A 21,039-nucleotide genomic window follows, 5' to 3' on the forward strand; every position below is an offset into this window, starting at 1 on the left:
AGTTTGAACTAAGGTCGACTATAACACTGTCGTTTAGTTAGCTAGGTTCAAAGTGTGTGGTTATTGTATTCCTTTTTGTTGTTTTATTGTAATTCATTCTTACGTTTTTATTGATCTTACATGTAATTACCATTTTTTTAAATGTACATAATTACCTATGTCCCTATTTTATTAATACCTGCATATCGTTGCTGTCGGGCAGAAACCTTAACTCCACATTTGAACTTTTTGTGTTTAATTAAAAGCCCTACTTGATCACACTACAGTCACACAAAGCATCACAAGTAGCAGATCTGCCAGCTTGAAAGATTGTAGATCTGCTACTTTTGTAAGTTTTTTTAACTTGAATCCTGAAAAGTAACAGTTTTGGACATATGAGGTTTCCACCTGACAGAAACGATGTGATGTTGTCATCGTTGATGCAAAACATTCTCGTTATTTTTGAAGCACATTATGTCGCTTGTTGTATGAAATGAGCTATATTAAATTTGACTCGACATGATGGCTGAATAACTTACTGTCTATTTTTATTCTGTGTCAGGTCACAGAGATCTCCATGGGAGAGTTTCTCATGCATTCCTCCGTGGTCTGGCTCAACCCCCATGCGTCTCTGGGCCGCATGAGAAAAGATCCTGATCTGACTGTGTTTGGTGAGTCCACATACTTTTCGTCTGTCACCACCACTGGGCTACCGCTTTGCATTCTGGGAAAATGAGTCCCCCTTGCCCAGAGAGCTTATGGGATCCTGGCAGCCCACAGTCTGCTGCTGGCACTCGCAATCAAATTCCCACATGTGACAGTGTTTCCTCAAAGGCTTTGGACACAGGCGACCAAATCTGACACGCTTATAATGATTTGGTTCAGCCTCTTTAGTGTCACCTGCTAAGATTTTCTTATTAAAATGTAATCAACACTTAACAGACAAATATTAACAGTCTAATCATTCAGGATTGGTTCTGGCCTGGGGGGGGTGGCACTGAGACAAGTCTGTTAGCTGTAGCCCTAGCTGGGGACTTTAAAGTCCGTCTCCAGGCGGTTTTGAGTTCCTGTCATCCCCTCCCCTAATTTTTCCTCCTAAACCGTCTATGGGTTGTCCTTTGAAATACATCCTGCCTTAGCGATGCTATGGCAACCAGACGTGACCAGCAGGCCATTCGCTCTTTTTTCCCTTCGTTTTCTAAATTTAGTAGTAGCCAAGCCAATTATTTTTTTTTACCCCTTTTCCCTCCCAATTTAGTGTTTATGACAGTTAAACCCTCCCTACACATCTCTGTGTTCCCACTGCTGTTATCGTACCCAATCGTACCCTGTGCAGCGTCCAAGATCACCCTCCAGTCCCCACTCGGCTTCCCTCCCTCAAACACGATCAATTGTGTTCGTAAAGACGCTCGGCCAAACCGGGTGCACCACCGACCGTGGTGAATTCGAACCCCCCAAAATAATCATTATTTGAACTGGGAATGGGACCCCCCCACCCTGACAAGCACTTGGAATTGTAGGCATTACATTTAGTTTGACTCGTTCCACCACAGATAAATATTGTGAAAATAGTGCGAGGCGTTGTGAGCTTGCAGATCGACTATTTTCACAACGTTTGCCTCTTTCTTACGTAATATTTGACAATTTGGCTAATTTGGTATTAAAAAGGTCTGGAAATTAATTAAATTGTAATTAAGAAAGTTGCAGATACCTGTATACACTTACTGTATGTTGGTTTGTACTTGCGCATTAAGCCATTCATCTGGGGACCCCCAGTTTGGGAACCACTGACCTAGACTCTGCGGTGGAGGGGCGGGTACTTAACCCCTGCACCAGCGAGCGCCCCCAGGTCATTCTCATGATGGAGTTGTAAAGTGAAAGTTGTATTTCAGAATTTAAGAGCATAGTTTTGGAGTTGGGAAGATTACTCTCCTCTCTGAATCAGTAGAACTGAGATGTATCTGACAACTTTAACCGGTCCAGAGTGTGAATGAACATCCATTCTATAGGGCTATAGGATCAAATAAATCCTGGATGGGGGGGGAGCTTAAGGCCAGTTGTGTGTGTTTATCTAAAATGGTTGTTAGGGAAGCGTTGCCTGAGTGGGTTTGTTGACGGGTCGTGTGTGTTCTCTCTGTCATCAGTGTTCAAGAAGGCAGTCATCCTGGTCTACAGGGAGATCAACAAAATCAACAAAAAGAAGGTGAGGAATCTCTCTCTGTCGCCGTTATGTAGTCCCATACAATTTACACATTTAGGCATTTAAGCAGACGCTCTAAATCCAGAGCGATTTACAGTAAGCAAGGTAAATACAAGGTAATACATCAAATGCATAGAGATAGTAATCTAGGATCATACTGTAGGTAAACCAAGAACCTATTATCAGTCTAAACGGTATAATATCAGAATATGTATAATCTGTACATTGAAACTATACAAACTATAGCAGGGGTCTTCAACAGGGGGTCCGGGACCCCTAGGGGGTCCTCAGAGTTACTGCTGGGGGGCCGCCAAATCTTTGTGTGATAGGATTTTTGATTTGGATGATTTTTACTGTTAACCACTTGAACCCTAGCATCCCTTTTCTGAGGAGCCAAAAATAGCAGATCTACAAGCTCACAACGCCTCGCACTGCCAGGTGTTGTGAGCTTGTAGATCGGCAATTTTTGGCAAAGAGGTATAGGTATAGAGGGAAAAAAGAGCAGACCAAGTAAAAAACATCTGAAACACAATTGTATACAATATAGAGGGGGTCCCTGCTTTATCTCTCTCTCAGCTAGGGGGTCCTTGACCTGAAAAACGTTGAAGACCCCTGAACTATAGGATGCCAGTTCAACAAATGAACCTGGCATCTGTCTAAAAAAACCTCTGTTCATTTATACGCCTTTGATGGAATGTTTAAAATATCTGTGTGTGTGTGTGCGTCGTACAGAATAATCCTCGCTCGGCTCTCTCCCACGGAGGAGGAGACGTGGACCCGTTTAAGTTCCGCTGGCTGATCCCCCTCTCTGCACTGCAGGTCCGATTGGGAAACGCTGCAGGTAAGGTTTCTACATAAAACCACGCACTCCTCCATGACATCACTTACAAAATACATTCTGGATCTTTTGTTCTCTCCCACACACACACACACACACACACACACACACACACACACACACACACACTAAAGCACGATCTCATAACCCAAACAGCCCTCTCGGCATTTCCCTCTCAACAACACCCCCCCACCCCCCCCCCCCCCCCCTCCTCTCTCTCTCCTTTGAATCCATAATAATCCATATTGTGACTTGTTGGCTGTGTGTTGTGGTTCAGGCACAGAGAGCAGCAGTGTCTGGGAGCTGGTTCACACCAAGTCTGAAGTGGAGGGCCGACCCGAGACCGTGTTCCAGCTGTGTAGCAGGTCAGACAACACATCTGTCTCTCTCTCTGCTTCCTTATACATTACATTAGTCATTTAGCAGACGCTTTTATCCAAAGCGACTTACAATAAGTGCATTCAACATAGGTAGGGAACGAAACTACTAATCACCAGAAGTCTGAAGTGCATTTTCTGCTAAAACAAGCAACCAAGAGTATACCTAGCGCTAAGGTAAAAGTGCAATATATCAGCTACCTACTTTCTTTTTTACTTTTTTACAGATGAGACAAATGGCAAAATCAAAATCAAATGAGCACGAGCTAAAACAATTAAGTCTATCGACTAAACAAGATCCAATAAAACAATACAACAATAAAACAAGAGTTTGTACAACAAGTAGGCAAGGCGAACAACACACACACACACACACACGCACACACACACACACACACACACACACACACACACACACACACACACACACACACACACACACACACACACACACACACACACACACACACACACACACACACCCCACATCAGACAGAGTAAATGTTCTCATAACAGAGTAAACATATCTCATCATGCACACTAGGTCAGCTCTGGCAGATTAAGACTCATTAGTTTTAGAAAGTGATCAATACGCCGATCAATTTCTAGACCTGCCTGTTTGCATGAGAAATGATACACTACTGTTTCTACACATGCTGTCGGTCAGAAACCTCTTATCTCCATATTTTAACTTTTTGTGTATTTTTGTTAATTGATCATACTACAGCGTCACATAAAAGCTTTGCGCCACGTTTCGAGCTGTGTAGATCTGCTACTTTTACTGTTTTTTAATTTGAATCCTGAAAAGAAACAATTTTTGGACGTATGAGGTTTCCACCCGACAGAGACGATAGAAAACGTCAATGACCCCCGCCGCCGTTGTCAACACTTAAATAAGTAAATAATAAAATAATGCCAGGGGTATGTAATAATAATAAAACAAAAATCCATCACCTGGCATTTGTCCTTGTTCAAGGTTATAGAACAGGTGGTGCCTGAAGTGATTATGTATATTCATATTCCTAGAAAAAGAAGAAAAAAAATAGATACTGCATTAATTGAGCTGCATTATTACTGCAATGATAATAAAAACCCTTCTCCCTTAAGGAAACGTTCAATACATTTATCTAATCTTTAAGGTCATCAGCATTCACTACAAACTACTAAGGAGCTGAGTGTGAGGTGTGTGTGTGTGTGTGTGTGTGTGTGTGTGTGTGTGTGTGTATTCAAGCGCATGTATTCAAGTTCAGCCGCCACGACTGATTTCAGTCATTTTGATTCAATAGAAGTCAGCATGTCCTCTATGGAAGGATGTTGCGCAGCAAAAACAGCCTATCTACAAGCTTGTAAATAAGCTGTTTTCGGTTATTATTTTAAGATTAGAGCATTTGAAGTGGTCAAACTAGCAATATGTTCAGAAGCGTCTTCCATAAAATCTTAATTGTGTCGGATATTTCATATAAAAGCACAGGCTAAAGCCTCAATCAGTGATTTCTTCACCTTGGTTGGCAGTAAACATAATATGGGACCCATGTGGGCGTGCTGGCTGGGATGTAGAACAGCAGGAACAATATTACTAAAACATAAAATGTTTTAAAAAATCATATTGTGTCAATTGTTTAGGACAGTGGTCATGCCAAGGACCCCTAAAATGATATATATTTGGCCGCAGACCCCCATCTCAAAATATTTTGTTCCAGGGACCCCCCAGAAGCAAAGATTTGAGTTACAAATATTCGATTTAAAATATAAATATTCAAAGGTTTCCAAAAAAAAATAATCTACAAACTACAAAAAAAAAGGTTAAAATGAGTGTGATGCCATATTAACACATTTTGCTGGGGACCCCCTGGAACCCCCCCTCCCTAAGGACCCCTGGGGGCCCCACTTTGAGAACCAATGGTTTAGGAATCAGTGCTAGTGTATGGGGGCCTCCTTTCACACTGAAAATCACACATTAGGACTTAAGGCCATAGAAAATCTTTCAGTCGTGACATTTCATTGTGTGTGTGTGTGTGTGTGTGTGTGTGTGTGTGTGTGTCCTTGCAGCATGGTGGAGTCCAAGGTCAGCATCATCAAGGTGATCCGCTCCATCCTGAGGGAGAACGTGAGGAGGAACATGAGGGGCGACGGTGCGTCAGAGCGAGGAGGAGGAGGAGGAGGCTGTAGGGAGCGGTTCGCGCCCCTCCGCCACACCATGCCCGCCTCCGCTAAGATAGGTGGGTCCTCTGCACTCTCTGCATTAACCCTTTAAGACCGGGAAACGCATCTGTGTTGTGTCATTTTTAAGATTTCTTTGGGCTATTCAAAAATAGCAGATATACAAGCTCATAGCACGGCACCGAGTGCCGCGCTATGAGCTTGTAGATCTGCTGTTTTTGACCAAAAGAAATCGTGAAAATGTGTGCAAATCTTTTGAATTTATATTTTTTAAAGCAAACATTATTAACTCAAATCTTTGCTTCTGGGGACAAATCTAAATCCTAACAGTCTTTTGGAAAAAAAATGTTGCTATAATATCAGTGGTTTTCAAACTTTTTTCATGTCAAGGACCCCCAAAATGACATGTATTTGGCTGTGGACTCAAAATATGTTGTTCCAGGGACCCCCCAGAAACAAAGATTTGAGTTAAAAATGTTCACTTAAAAAAATTGTATATATATTTTTTCAAAGATTAAAAAAAAAGCAGATCTACAAGCTTGTGCCGCGCGCTATGAGCATGTATAGCGGCTATTTTTTAATCTAGCCAAAGAAATCTAAAAATGACACACAGATGCGTTCCCGGTCTTAACGGGTTAAACATGTACCGCATCAAAACGCACGCATTTAACCTTTTGGCACTTTGTGTTTGGAATGTTAGCCGTTTATAAGAGGATTTATAGACTTGCAAACGTTGCATAAAGTGTGGAATTGTAAGTATGCATATACTGTGTGTAGATTATCATATCTGGCGTTCTTATCGCGGCAGATAGCCAGAGCATTTAGATTCCTTGGAGATAAACTGCAAGAGGAGCATATTGTAAAACTGTCGGGCATAACCCTTGTATGTCCAATACCCTTACTTTTCAGGAAATGGAGAAGAGAAGCTGTGTTCCGATGGATCAAATGTAGTTATTATTTAGTCACAAGCTATTTTGTCAATATGTTTTCATTGGTGAAATAAGTATAAAACCCACAGACAGACTTAAACAAACAAACCAAACCTTAACCAAAAACAACAAAAAAATCTATCGATTAGTCACCTCATGGAGACTTGAATTCATGTATATTTTTTTAGTTTTTGTCACATTCCTAAGACAATAATTTGATGACAAGCGGACCGGTAGGCAGCGGTTCCAGGAGGAGACACAAAGGAGACTCTTAGTGTCTCTCACCGAACCGCTGCCGGTCATCAAATTATTGTCTTAGGAATGTGACAAAAAACAAAAAAATAGGAACGAGGGGTAAGCACGCACATCCCAAAGCAGTAAGTCGGGTGCTGGACAACAACACGTACATGAGAAAAAGAAGCTTAGTTTGGTCCTAAATCAATGCCCTATACGTTGTCGTACAAGACTGTCGCACAAAGTGGCAAAAAATGCCGATCTACAAGCTCACAACGTGTCGCACCATCATACAACGTGAGCTGTGATTTATTTATTTTTTGCAAGTGAAAGTTAAAGCCGTTAAAGGGATAGTTCACCCCCAAAATGACTTTTCTTCCTATCAATTAGTCACCCCATGGAGACTTCATGAATTCATGGATATTTTTGTTTTTGAGAAAAAGAAGGGAAGTCTGCACACCGATTGAGCTCCCAATGGAAGAGTCTGTTTTTTATTTGTCAGGCAACGTTTGGACCACTGTGGGCCTTCATCAGGTCTTGATACATTACAAGGCAAGACTGTTTAAATACAGGAAGGAGAGGCACAATACAATCAGCGGCAGCTGTGATGTTAACCTGAAATCACACCCACCAGATATACAGGCTCAGGCTGATAGATAGTGTTGCCATATAGAGAGCTTGTAGATCTAGGGAAGAGCTATACGGGGGCGGTGACGCCATCACAAAAAAAAGGAAAAACAAATTTCCAAATAAGGCCATTCAGGGTGGACAGGCTAAAGGGCCATAATAAAAAAGTTCATGTGCAATAATATATTTACCATTCACAGCTGAAATGGACACAAGAGAAATAAAAGTACCTCAATAATAAAAAAAACACCTAAAAGTAACGACCACTAACATAAGTGCAGCAGATGCAATGCAGAAAGACAATAATAATAATAAAGAGGACAAAACAAAACAATGCAAAATGTCAGATATACAGAAAAACAATAAAAATAGAAAAATAAAATAAAAATACAAAGGAATCACAAAAATGTCTTGACATCAAACTCTTCATTGAGCCCACAAGTAGACATAGTATTGAGTGTGTATATATATAAAGATTCTCGTTGGAGGAGTAGACGATTATGGTCACCACCACGGGGGGGGTCTGTCTACTTCTTCAATACCCCAATAACGGAGAGAAGTAATGCTGTGTCCACATTATTTTTAAATGTATAGCTCTATATGGCAACACTATATTCAGCCTGAGCCTGTATATCTGGTGGGTGTGATTTCAGGTTAACATCACAGCTGCCGCTGATTGTATTGTGCCTCTCCTTCCTGTATTTAAACTGCCTTGCCTTGTAATGTATCAAGACCTGATGAAGACCGACAGTGGTCCAAACGTTGCCTAACAAATAACAACCAGACTCTAACATTGGGAGCTCAATCGGTGTGAGGACTTCCCTTCTTTTTCTCAAAAACTAAAAAATATCCATGAATTCAAGTCTCCATGGGATGACTAATTGATAGGAAAAAAGTCATTTTGGAGGTGAACTATCCCTTTAACGGCTTTAACTTTCACTTGCAAAAAATAGATAAATTACAGCTCACGTTGTGTGATGGTGCGACACGTTGTGAGCTTGCAGATCGGCATGTTTTTGCCACTTTGTGCGACACTCTTGTACGACAACGTATAGGGCATTGATTTAGGACCAAACTAAGCTGAAACATGGAGATACAAGGTTTCCACATGGAGCGATACTGAGATAACAATCTTCATCTCTCCCACCAGGTTCCTCTAGGAACTCCGCCTGGCTCTGCAAGCAGCCCCTCCTGGACCTGCCGGCCCCCCAGCCCGGGAACCACAAACTGGGGCTAGACTCCGACGAAGGCAGCCTGAGCAGCGGGACCCCCAGCCACCTGTCAGACCCCCACCCACACCCCCACCACCTCCTCCACCACCTCCCTCCCGGCGGCGGCGCCACACAGCGGAGCTCCAGCTGCGACTCCAAGCCCCGCTCCTCCTCCTCCGCCAAGGAGTCGGACGCCGTGAGCGACGAGGACGACTACGAGTTTGTGGAGAGGAGAGGAGGAGGCGGCGGCAGGGGGAGAGAGACAGGAGTGGGGGTCGACGGTGACGGGGGCGTCGGAGGCTCGGCGGAGGCGCGGCTCCTTCAACTGCGACTGTCCGAGGAGGAGGGGCAGGGTCTCGCGCCGGCCCCCCGCGTCCAACCCGAGGGCGCGGAGGTGGACACGCCGGAGAGCCGACCCAAACAGACACAGCGGACCAGCACCTTGCAAGCCGCCGGCGCCATCAAGAGGAAAGGCAGCGGTGGTGGGGGTGGAAGTTTCAGGCGGAGCCAGGGGGCGCTGTTGAGCATGAGGCAGCACAGCCGGTCGCTGGACAGCCAGACGGACTCGGCGGCGGCCTCGTCGTCGTCGGCCGCCGTGGACCTCAACGCCCTGCTGGAGAGGGAGTTCAGCGTCCAGAGTCTGACCTCGGTGGTCAACGAAGACTGTTTCTACGACCCCGTCGTCGACACGACCCGAAACAACAACAACAACAACAAGAAGCCCTCTTCCCCCTCCTCCTCTTCCACGTCATCATCCTCCTCCTCCTCTTAAGGACGGAGACGAAGGAAGAAAGAAAACAATGTACAATGTCAGCGAAACACAAAGGGCTTAAGGAGAGTAGCTGACCGCCCCTGCTGCGTAGGAAGGGAAACCCCACACGGTTCCTTGTACTGTATGCTCCCAGGGGTGGTGGGTGGGTGTTGTGCCTCGTTTTGTAACTTGCTTGTTGTGTCTCGAGGTGCTTAAAAACGTCAGATCCGATCGATGCAGACAGGCTCACTACCACAAGTACCCCCGACGCCATCCCCTCCCCCCTCCCCCAACGCAATAAGAGAGGCGAGACGACGCTGTCCCAACGATAACGACTGCAATGAATCTGCCAAGCACTGATGCATAATGTCTTATGTTCCCCTTTTGTTCCCTGCCTGGTGGCTCTACCTAATGCTCAATTTATGCTCCCAAAATAGCCGATCTACAAGCTCACACAACTTGTCGGCTGATATTATGATTTTATGTTCGATTCGCACCGACCGGCAGATTATGTTACACTTCTGTTTTGATCGTTTTCCAATAAAGTGAAAAGAATGTCACAGGGGGAGTTTGTCATAAGTGGCCCCGATATTTTGTTTAATTTTGTTTTTCACGATTTAAGGATGGTGTGAAAGGAAAGGAAAATGAGGTGTCAAGCGGTTAGGAGCCACCCCCCAGGAGCTGTGCTTTCCTGTATAGAATGAACAGGGAGGAGACTTTATTAATCACAGCTCTGCCTTTTTTTTGCTGTATTTTTGTGCACTAAAATACACTGTTTGCCTCTTTAAGAAAAGATTCTTTGCTGTTTGTATATGATTTTTATTGTTTTATTTTATTTATTGACTGGTTTGTTTTGTATATCTTAGCAAAGACATTTTCGGGGTGAAGACTTGAACTGTTGAAAAGATTTGGTCCACTTGTGTAAAAAAAAAAACTAAAAAAAGAGAACAAAGAGATTCAGTACTGTTTTTCCCCCCACATTCTTTTATATGTAGACTATTGGATTATCTTTGTCTACAAGGATTATAATTTACATTGTATGCATTGGGATGTACAGTTGAGTTCTTTTTTTTCCTTTTTTTTGATAAAACTGCTTTAATTTTAGAACTGCAATAATGTTTGAAGGCCAATGACTCTTTTTTTATGTTTGTACGTTTCTTGTATATACCAGCTTTTTGTTAAGTATGTTGTACATTTTTCAACTATTTCTATATTCTCTTCTACATACTTGACATTGTACAGATTGTACAGGTGGTGTATATTTTTGTACAATATGGAGGGTACTGCTACACGAGACAAACCACCAAGTACTTTAGTTCTCTTTCCCGGAGCTTTTTCACTTGAACCACTTAAGTCCTATATTATACTTCGTCATACAATTGATTGCGAAAATCTACAAGGCCACAACACGTGGCAATTTTTTTCGTTGATGTAATGACATGCCCAAAATAGGACGTCACGGCAGGTTGAAAGTGGTTAACATACATGCCTTTAATGCTAGCATACCAATGAATGTGAACGCCCCTTTTGTTATGGATCTTTGTTTTATAAATAAAGGTTGTTGTTTTTTTCCACCTGTGAGTAAAGTCTTGAGAACAGTTCTTTCAACTAGCTACTAAGGTGACTTATTTTACCATTATGACATATAACAGAGCTGGGATGAGACTCAGTACTTGGGTTCAAAGCTCCTAAAGACATTTTTCACTGTCAGTCTTAATTCTAATTCTTTTGTGTGACAGAATGGCCCAACAGTAGTTGCCCTCTGGAGTGAATGTGGAAATATAGTGGCCCTCTCCATCATCAAAGTTGCCCACGCCTGGTTTAGGGTTTAAATATCCCGAAGAGCATTTTCACTGTCCATCTACAGTAAATTCTAAAAGGTGGGTTAAGTATTACATTCTCAGTTGTATATGCCATGGCTGTGTGGCTCAATAGATACATCTAGGGTTTATTTAACTATTATTACAAATTTTGTGGCACAGCTATAGAAGGAACATTTTCACTGTCCATCTAAACTCTAAAAGGTGGGTCAATTATTACGTTCCCAAATATATCATCCATGTCTGTATAGCTGATGAGTTAAACCCAGGGTTTGTGAGCCAAGGGTTGGAGGTTCAAAGCTCCTTGGGAACATTTTCACTGTTCATCTAAATTCTAAAGTGTGGGATATCTACAACGTTCCCAGTTGCACTGTCCATGTCAGTGTGGCTCAAAAGATAAACCCAGGGTTTGTAAGCCATGGGTTGGAGGTTCAAGGCTCCTTGGGAACATTTTCACTGTTCTAAAATCTAAATTCTAAAGTGTGGGATATGTATAACACTCCCAATTATACTCTGTATGCCAGCGTGGCTCAAAAGATAAACCCAGGGTTTGTAAGCCATGGGTTGGAGGTTCAAGGCTCCTTGGGAACATTTTCACTATTCTAAAATCTAAATTCTAAAGTGTGGGATATGTATAACACTCCCAATTATACTCTGTATGCCAGTGTGGCTCAAAAGATAAATCGAAGGTTCACAAACTAAAGGTTGCTGGTTCAAAGCTCACTCAATACTCAAAAACAACTCAAACAACTAATAACTCAAAATGCAAAACAACAAAACTCAAAAGCTTCAATAAAAGAACTGGTGATGGAAAAAAACTCAGAATAATAAGATGTGAAAAAAATGCTTAAAAAACTAAAAAAATATATTCCTTAATAAAAATGTAAAAAAAAAAAAAATGCATATTTAAAAAAATAATTTGCTCAATTTGTAAATTTCTCAGGCTCCTCCCCCTGGAGGTGGGCTCCTCCCTCTCCCACCGGAGCCAAAAGAAAGCGTGAGGAGGGAGGTGAGCTGCCTCGAGGCTCCTCGCCTTAAAAAGACCAAAAATTGAGATCTTCCCTGACCAAGATTCAAACCCACAACCATCCGCTTGTGAGGCCTATGCTTTTCTCTTGCACCACCATGCCTTTCACATTAATTAGGATTTCGAGGTTATATTTAAAGTTAAAGGGAGAGGTGACGGGTTAAAAGATGAAAATCCACAGCAAACACCTCTACCCCTGACAGAATGACTGAATCTACTAGATACACCCTCTGATGTGTCATTTTGGGGGGACGATATTGGCCTCCACACTTAGTGATTTTTTCGGATTTAACTTTCGTTTCGGTAGTGACACAATGGTGATTTTTTTTTTTACTAAGTCCAGAGCTCGATGAATGTTAGGCACCAAAAAAAGTCACTACAAAGTACTACCAATCAACTCTAAATTATGACACAACTGAGATCTAGGTTATTGTTTAAAACCATCTGTTAGAAAAAGATTACTCTGAGTCTGCGCCCAGATTTACACTTTAATTGAAACCAAACAGAGATGCTTCGTATTAGCGTAAGTAATGTCATACCCTTTGTCATATATGAATTTCTTAGTTTTAGATGATCAATACTATAGCAGTTTTAATCAAACTTTTCTTTGTTAAATCTAGTACATTTGCTGTTCTAACTTTAGACTGTTACAATAACATATGGCTTTAAAGTTTTCAACTAGTTACTCAAACAGTGCTGTATTATGACCACAGCTTCCCTTAGAATATATCACTATACACACATGGCGTGCAGCATATCAATCAAATCAATGATCAATTATAGACTGAGCCTCAAACTTCTGCAATCTGTTTTGAGCTATTCTACATAGTGACTCTGAGACAACAAATGATTTAAATGGAATCCAACCACTTCAATTTCATGTATATATTGCAACAAATCACCAATCAATAATTAAATACTAAAACAAATAGCTGTGCTGTGAACAATTCAGGCCAGTGGTTCTCAAAGTGGGGTCCGGGGACACCCAGGGGTACTTGAGGGGGTTCCAGGGGGTCCCCAGCTAAATGATGGATAGGAACCAAATGGACCCTTATGGGTCTGTAACTCTGAGAGTGTACAAATGGACCCTAACAGGTCCATTTGTACGCTCTGAGTTAAATTAACATTGATTTTACAAAATAAATTGGGGTCCCAGAGATGGAAATGCCATTAAATGGGGGTCCGTAGCCTAATGCATGTGAAACTGGGGGTCCTTGATATAAAAAAAAATTACGACTAGAGCCGTAAAAATCTTCACTTATGGGGGTCTCTGGCTAATCTTTTCAAATGGGGGTCCGCAAGCTAATAAGTGTCAATTTTGGGGGTCCTTGACATGAAAAAGTTTGAGAACCACTGATTTAGGCTAACAAGAACTATGTATTATGGCATTGTATATGTAACCATGGTTAAGTATGAACAGCTCAGTCAATTAGACTACACCACCTAGCTGCAAGACACTCAGATGTTATGTTATCTCTCTGGCATCAGAGTTGCAATACTAACCCTTGACAGCCAATACATTGAAACCGAAATTTGATTGTATTAAACAAGTTTTTGTTTCATAAAAACCCACGCTATGAGATACTTTGTAAATAAATTCCGTGCAGGCTGATTTATTTTTTAAATATATTTTTGTGATCGAGTTTGGAAGCACTCAACGGTCCTGTAACCTCCACAGAATCTATTGACAGAAAGAAAGTAGCTCACAACATGTCATTTTTATGAATCAAAAACTTGACAGATACAAAGAGGATGACCCAAGCTTTCCGTATAGCTGCAATGTTGGTGAGTTTAGAGTCGTTTAATACAATCAGATAGGACTTTTCTGTTCGGATGAATGACCTGTCAAGGGTTGGTATTGCAACCCTGATGACAGATAGCATTATAGCATCCGAGTTGCTTGCGGCTACACACCACCTTGGGATTTTCACCCAAGGAAGGAATCCATTAAAAGTGCTAAGGCTAACTACACTGAATTACAACACAGGTTTGTATTTGTAAAGAAAGGGAGCAGAGACGTGCTTCTCAAGATGACAAAAAAGTGCATTTATTTTAAACAAGACACTGTATTAAAACATTACTATTCGGCCAAAGGCACAAACCAAATGGAAGTTACTGTTAGAAGTGGTTTATTAATCTGAATAAAATGTATTTAAAAAAAAAAAAAGGTAAAACCACAACTACTACAACACATACAGTACACTTGTACACCAGCACAGGCCGGTAAAAGCAGCACACAGTCAGACTGTAGTGGGGGAAGAGAGAGAAAGAGAAGGGTTAGTAGGATGAGGTTTCAAACAAATCGCTAAAGCAGAGGTCTTCAACAGGGGGTCCAGGACCCCTAGGGGGTCCTCAGAGTTACTACAGGGGGTCCGCCAAATCTTTGTGTGATTTTTACATTAACCACTTCACCCAAGCATCCCTATTCTGAGGAGAACTTTAGCCAAAAATAGCAGATCTACAAGCTTGTAGATCTGCTATTTTCGGCAAAGTGGTTTAATGTAGGGGGGAAAAAAAGAGCAGACTAAGTACAGAGTGAAAGGTCAGGTTTACTAAGTATTGTTTAAGTGCGTGGTTAAATGTCTGGAAATACACATTAACATGAATCCAACATGATAGTGCTGTGAAACAAGTCTATGAAGCTGCCGATGAAATCTATGAAAAAATAAATATTTTACACAATATATAATGGGGGTCCCTGCTTTATCTCGCTCTCAGCTAAGGGGTCCTTGGCCTGAAAACATTGAAGACCTCTGCACTAAAGACAAAAGGGCAAGTGAAACGATACTGCAAAACAAGCTTACACACTACTAGATGGGTTAGATGCACACTACAGACAGACAGTATGCAGTGGATAGAAGCAGTGGTGTGTTCTAGGTTTTTTCAGAGGGCATACGATAATCATTCCCTGCGTGTGGTCATGGTTACGTGCAGTCAATGGATGAAATGGTTAGTAGCTTTAAAAAAAAAAAAAAAATCTGCATGTCATACAGTACTACGTATATAGCCTAACACGGTAGAACACGCCACTGGATAGAAGAGGCCCAAGAGCCCTCCAGACAGTCCTCCCCCACAGTCGCCTCCAACCCGATCTGGTTCACACAGGAAACAACAATTAAAAACTAGTAGCAGTTGAGTTTATCACAATGAAACTAAATGCAACACAAAAGAATAACAAGGGTCTAAATGGATCTACGCCTATAAAACAAAACAGTTAGCCTCCCACAATGTACTATAATTATACATCCAAATACATTATAATCAGAATACTACCATATTACCTCCACAGTCGAGGAGTGTGATGCATTCAACAATGGCGAGAGTGGACAAGCCTATAAGCAGAACTCAGTTAGAACCACAATATGAAGGTACAGATTTACAAAGGCAACATTTCTGCACATGCCTCAGGTTACTAGGTTTGGCACTAATGGCTGCATGGCTTACAACCAGCCTCTTAGCATTTGGTCATCAATACTGATGCATAGAGAGGGGATGCCTGAGAAACATACAGTAGGACCTTGTAGCAACTCATAATGTAATAACGGCTCATAATGTAATAATGGTTCATAATGTAATAATTTAAATGTAATAAAAACTCATAATGTAATAATCAGCTCATAATGTAATAAAATAATTAGCGCATAACGTAATAACAGATTTTTCTATAATGTAATGTGGGAATCTAGGTGACTGGTGCACCCACTGCACCTGACCACCATGACCAGGAAGTATAAAAGCCAGCTCCTCCCAGTAGAGAGCCATTTGTCTCTGCTGTAGACAGCATGGTTCATGCAGGGAGAAGGAGAACACATGGTAGGCCAAAAACTGAACCTTGTAGATCTGCTACTTTGTGCGACCCTTTTGTTTGTTGTAGCTCATGCTAATGTTTAGCTTATTGTTTGAGCACATGTTACTACTGGCTTTTGTTTGTTTGGTTGCCTATTTTCTGTTGAGCACATGGAGGCTTCCCATGCTCTTTAGCACTTTAATTTAGCCAACAGCATTGTGTTTTATTATCTTTTAATGCATTTATTTATTATTTCAGTTTTACAAATGAAGTGACCTCCTGGTGGTGTCTGTTCTATCTGCCCTACCTGGAGACACGGGTAAAGCAGTATACATTTTATGCATTGCCTCTTTGTGGATTTTAGTGTATTTTAGTTTGTAACATCACTGTCTTTTATACAGCAGCTCTGGTGTTGAGGTTGCCCCCTCGCCTTGGCCTTATATTGTGTGCACCGTTACTGCAACACAAAGTAGGTTTTAAGCTGTTTTGTTCTTTTAATGATTTGAATATAATGTTTTATAGTGTGATACTAGGGCTGGCAACTAATGCGTTTTGTTTGTCTCCTTAAAGGGACCACACCGGCCACTGTTTTCCACTGTTAATTTACTCTTTTTGTTTTGTTTGTTTGAGCCATCTAGCCAAGGTACACTGTAGGCATAGGTTTTAACATTTATCCATATTGGCATATTTTAACTGTTTCTCTCCTCTGTTCTGTTACAGTTTAATTCATGTAACCCTGTTCAAGGCCGGGTCCGCCCTGCTGCACACGGCTCTCCTCTCAGCTTGGGACTGCACTGGGGACCCCTTTGGTTTTATTGGTGTGTATTCATATAACCTGGCACTGCATGTTTTGTATTTGAGTTTTGTATTTATATTGCATGATTTCTTTGAGGCCTGTCCCCTTTTCTTTTCCCCTAGTTATTTTGGTATTCACTGTGTGCACCCGCCCTTCCTTATAATGTGAGAGGTAACTGTTAGATTGCCATTTTAATACTAAATACCTTGCCTTAAATACCTTAATTGTCGTGCTAGTTTGTAATAGACAGTGATGTGTTTTGTAATTTTATGGTAATAAAGTTGTTATATTTTTCCACAAACTGCCTCTAGTAAAATAATTGTTCCTGTTTAAGGGAAGTTGAACAGAATAAGGTTTAAGGGTTCCTCCTGCCCCCTCCACAAGCGGGAGGTGGCGTAGTCAGGCATATTACAGTGGTACTACTCAGTTACTACAGTAATAATGTGTTACATTATAAATCTCACGTGGCCGCTTATAATGTAATAAAAGTTCATAATGTAATAATGTCTCATATTGTTGAGAAAAGTAAAGTGTTACATCATAATAATCATTATCAGTATCATGGTCAGTATCATGGTCAGTATCATGGTCAGTATCATGGTGAGTATCATGGTCAGTACCATGGTCAGTACCATGGTCAGTACCATGGTCAGTATCAGTATCATGGTCAGTACCATGGTCGGTATCATGGTCAGTATCATGATCAGTATCATGGTCTGTATCATGGTCAGTTTCATGGTCACAATGATACTGGCCATGATGCCGACCATAATTAACCATGATACTGGCCATGATACTGGCCATGATACCGACCATGATACTGGCCTTGATACTGACATTAAACTGACCATGATACTGACACGATACTAACCATGATACGTATATGATACTGACATTATATTGACATGATACTGACCATGATACTGACCATGATACTGACATTAAACTGGCCATGATACTAACCATGATACTGACCATGATACTGACATTAAACTGACCATAATACTGTCATGATACTGACCATGATACTGACCATGATACTGACCATGATGCTGACATTCTACAGACCATGATACTGACCATGATACGTACATAATACTGACATTATACCGACCATGATACTGACCATCATACTTGCCAGGAAACAACAATTTGAACCGTTATTGTCTCCGCCAGGCCGAAAGGCATGGCTAGAGAGTATGTTTTACCCCTGTCTGTCCGTCCGTCCGTCCGTGTGTCTGTTAGCCCGGCCGCTGCGAAACTGTGCACACACACTCCCTGGATGCCAAAGCCGAACATCTGCCCCAAATTTTTCAGATTGTCCTGTTATAGCGCCACCAGGAGGCCGATTTGTGCAAAACACATTTTTGGATATCACTCCTACAGATTTTGTCCAAACCTCACGCAAATCGGTACACAGTATCTATATAGTCATGTGATCAACACGGGTCTCTCCGATTTTTATATTCTATCCTGATTGGCTAAGATTGGCTTCCAGTTTTGCAGGATTGGTTCGTTTTGAACAAAATGCCTCAAATCATCAACGCAGTGTGCGATTGCCGTGAAATTTTGCGCACACCTTCCCACTAGGCCGAGGAAGAAATGGCACCCTTTTCACATTGGCCTGTTATAGCGCCACCAGCAGGTCTAATTTAGCAAAACACATTTTTGGAACAAAATGCCTCAAATCATGAATGCAGTGTCCGATTGAAAGGCCTAAGAAGAAATAGCACCCTTTTCACATTGGCCTATTATAGCGCCACCAGGAGGCCACAATAACCTCCCTGACCTGGCGGAGACCTGTGCTCCGGGGAGCACTTTTTCTGGTTAAATTATGCAGTGTTATTACATTATGAGTGGCTACGCAAGATTCTTAATGTAACACATTATTACATTATGGGCTCATGATTTTATTACATTATGAGCTGATTATTACATCATGAGCTTTTATTACATTTAGTTTATTACATTATGAGCTTTTATTACATTTAGTTTATTACATTATGAGCTTTTATTACATTTCGTTTATTACATTATGAGCCGTTATTACATTATGAGTTGCTGTAGCAACTCATAATGTAATAACTGCTCATAATGTAATACATTTACAGTAATAAACCGGGCTAACGGTGCCAGAGATTAGCTGTTCACGGACGGACGGACGGACGGACAGGGGTAAAACATACTCTCTCGCCATGCCTTTCGGCCTGGCGGAGACAATAACGGCTCAAATTGTTGTTTCCTGGCAAGTATGATGGTTAGTATCATGGTCGGTATAATGTCAATATCATGTACGTATCATGGTCTGTAGAATGTCAGTTTCATGGTCAGTATCATGGTCAGTTTAATGTCAGAATTATGGTCAGTATCATGGTCGGTATCATGGCCAGTATCATGGTTAATTATGGTCAGTATCATGGTCAGTATCATGGTGACCATGAAACTGACCATGGTACTGACCATGATACTGATACTGACCATGATACTGACCATGGTATGGACCATGATACTGATACTGACCATGGTACTGACCATGGTACTGATACTGACCATGATACTGACCATGGTACTGACCATAATTAACCATGATACTGGCCATGATACTGGTCATGATACCGGTCATGATACTGACCATGGTACTGATACTGACCATGGTACTGGTACTGACCATGGTACTGACCATAGTACTGACCTTGGTACTGACCATGATACTGACCATGATAATGATACTGACCATTTGTGGTATTGCTCTATGACCATACTAGCGGCCAGGCATCAGTGAATCAGGCACGGAAGCAGCTATTCACCTAGAAGGGCAGAACAATTGATGGACTCCCCCCAACACGAGCTGCACTGATTCAACATACAAAGAGGGCAGCCTACCAAGCTGGCCACTGCTGGGGACAGGCGATGGTTGCAGCCCCTGAACTCCCATCCCCAGGTGAATGGGGGTGGAAGAGGAAGGAGACAGGTGAATGCAAATAATTTAATCCGCTTCTTTACACTTGTAAACCTGTGATCTGACAATAAAGCTGATTCTAATTTTGACAGGAGGATGGGAAGTGCACTGGACCACACAGAAGCGAGCCTGGCCTGTCGGGAACTCTTCCGCTGTGGTTGCAAAAAGGGATGCAGTGGACAATGCAGATGTGTTAAGACAGCACTTCAGTGTACTGCCCTTTGCTACTGTGGTGGACTGTGCAACTAACATTGTGTAGATTATCTGGCTTTATTGAATAGATCCCTTAACAGACGACGTCACACTGCTAAGAACCAATATGTGCGGAACCAGTATGTGCGCAATGAAACCCATTCTATCAGGTCTCGCTAGGACGCACCTCACTAGCCAACACACAAGAGGGGGTTGGGGTGTATTTGCGCTGGGTGAAACCAGCGCAAATAATTGGTCTATATGCCATTATGCTATGACTCATGAGTACTCTGTCTTTGTTGTGTCTTATAGTCCATTTAAGATAATTATGCAATGCGACTACTAATAAAAGAGTGAAAACAGTGAAGTACTGCATTCTTGACTCTCACGTGTCAGTTTGAAAACATGTAGGCTACTGTACTACATCATTACATATTTTGATGGGTTTACAATTATTGAATTAACTGAATGCCAGATATATGTAGTTAGGTAGTAGCATGTTGTAAATAGTACCACTGTATTCCTCATCCTTGAAAATGTAGGATTAGTCACCAGAATCAAGATCCTAGGTGGTCTAGCACCTGAGTTATTGGTAAAATGACAGCAGGTGGTGGCCATTTTGGAAAATGGCTGCCATAGTTACCACAGGACAAAACTGCGATGGCCCTATAGCCAAAAATGTTCCTTATGGCATGCCCTAACGGTGTGCCAAATGTCATGCTTTTATCGTAAAGTGTACGATTTTTGCTCGAAACGGCCGGACTAATATTGTGTTGAGTTTATGGACGGTTAGCTTGGTTTGTTATCAGTTAATGAAATACAGATTGAAAAGTATTATAAAAAAATGACAAACATCACTGAGTGTTAATTAGGTGTGTAAGCCTATTAGTGATCTGTTTAATGTTTTGTTTCAAATACACTTTCTTTTCTCTTTTTATCCCACGATTTTTGTAACCCATTTTTTTTCACCCAGTGCCAATTGACTAAGCTGTAATCCTGGGCACTACTCTCCCTCTGCCAGCCTGGGGGAGAGCCCCGAACTGAGCTCAATGAGCTTGTAGAACTGCTATTAAAAAATATATGTATTGAATATGTATATTCTTTTAAAGCGAACATTTGTAACTCAAATCTTTGCTTCTAGGCGGGGGTCCC

At 41.6% G+C, this 21,039-nt stretch overlaps 1 protein-coding gene and 1 long non-coding RNA gene across 7 annotated transcripts in view; both read left to right on the top strand.

Moving 5' to 3' along the window:
• Positions 1–10,881, top strand: part of tiam2a (TIAM Rac1 associated GEF 2a) — a 163,651-nt gene extending 152,770 nt beyond the window's left edge. For all 6 annotated transcript variants that reach the window (XM_084045663.1, XM_084045662.1, XM_084045666.1 and 3 more), the window contains 6 exons: positions 542–650; positions 2,124–2,182; positions 2,912–3,020; positions 3,295–3,382; positions 5,444–5,613; positions 8,495–10,881. In XM_084045663.1, coding sequence (XP_083901789.1) covers positions 542–650; positions 2,124–2,182; positions 2,912–3,020; positions 3,295–3,382; positions 5,444–5,613; positions 8,495–9,327 — 1,368 coding nt within the window. In that variant the 3' untranslated portion in view covers positions 9,328–10,881. The remainder of the gene's footprint in view (positions 1–541; positions 651–2,123; positions 2,183–2,911; positions 3,021–3,294; positions 3,383–5,443; positions 5,614–8,494) is intronic.
• A 5,055-nt stretch (positions 10,882–15,936) lies between these two features.
• On the top strand, positions 15,937–19,948 carry LOC311036672. Its single transcript, XR_014599879.1, has 5 exons — positions 15,937–15,966; positions 16,342–16,409; positions 16,661–16,758; positions 19,502–19,707; positions 19,788–19,948. It is a non-coding gene; the product is annotated as an uncharacterized lncRNA (long non-coding RNA).
• The last annotated feature ends 1,091 nt before the right edge of the window (positions 19,949–21,039 follow it).

Source organism: Gymnoscopelus microlampas (assembly GCF_963454915.1).
Source record: "Gymnoscopelus microlampas genome assembly, chromosome: 20".
Lineage (NCBI taxonomy): Eukaryota > Metazoa > Chordata > Actinopteri > Myctophiformes > Myctophidae > Gymnoscopelus > Gymnoscopelus microlampas.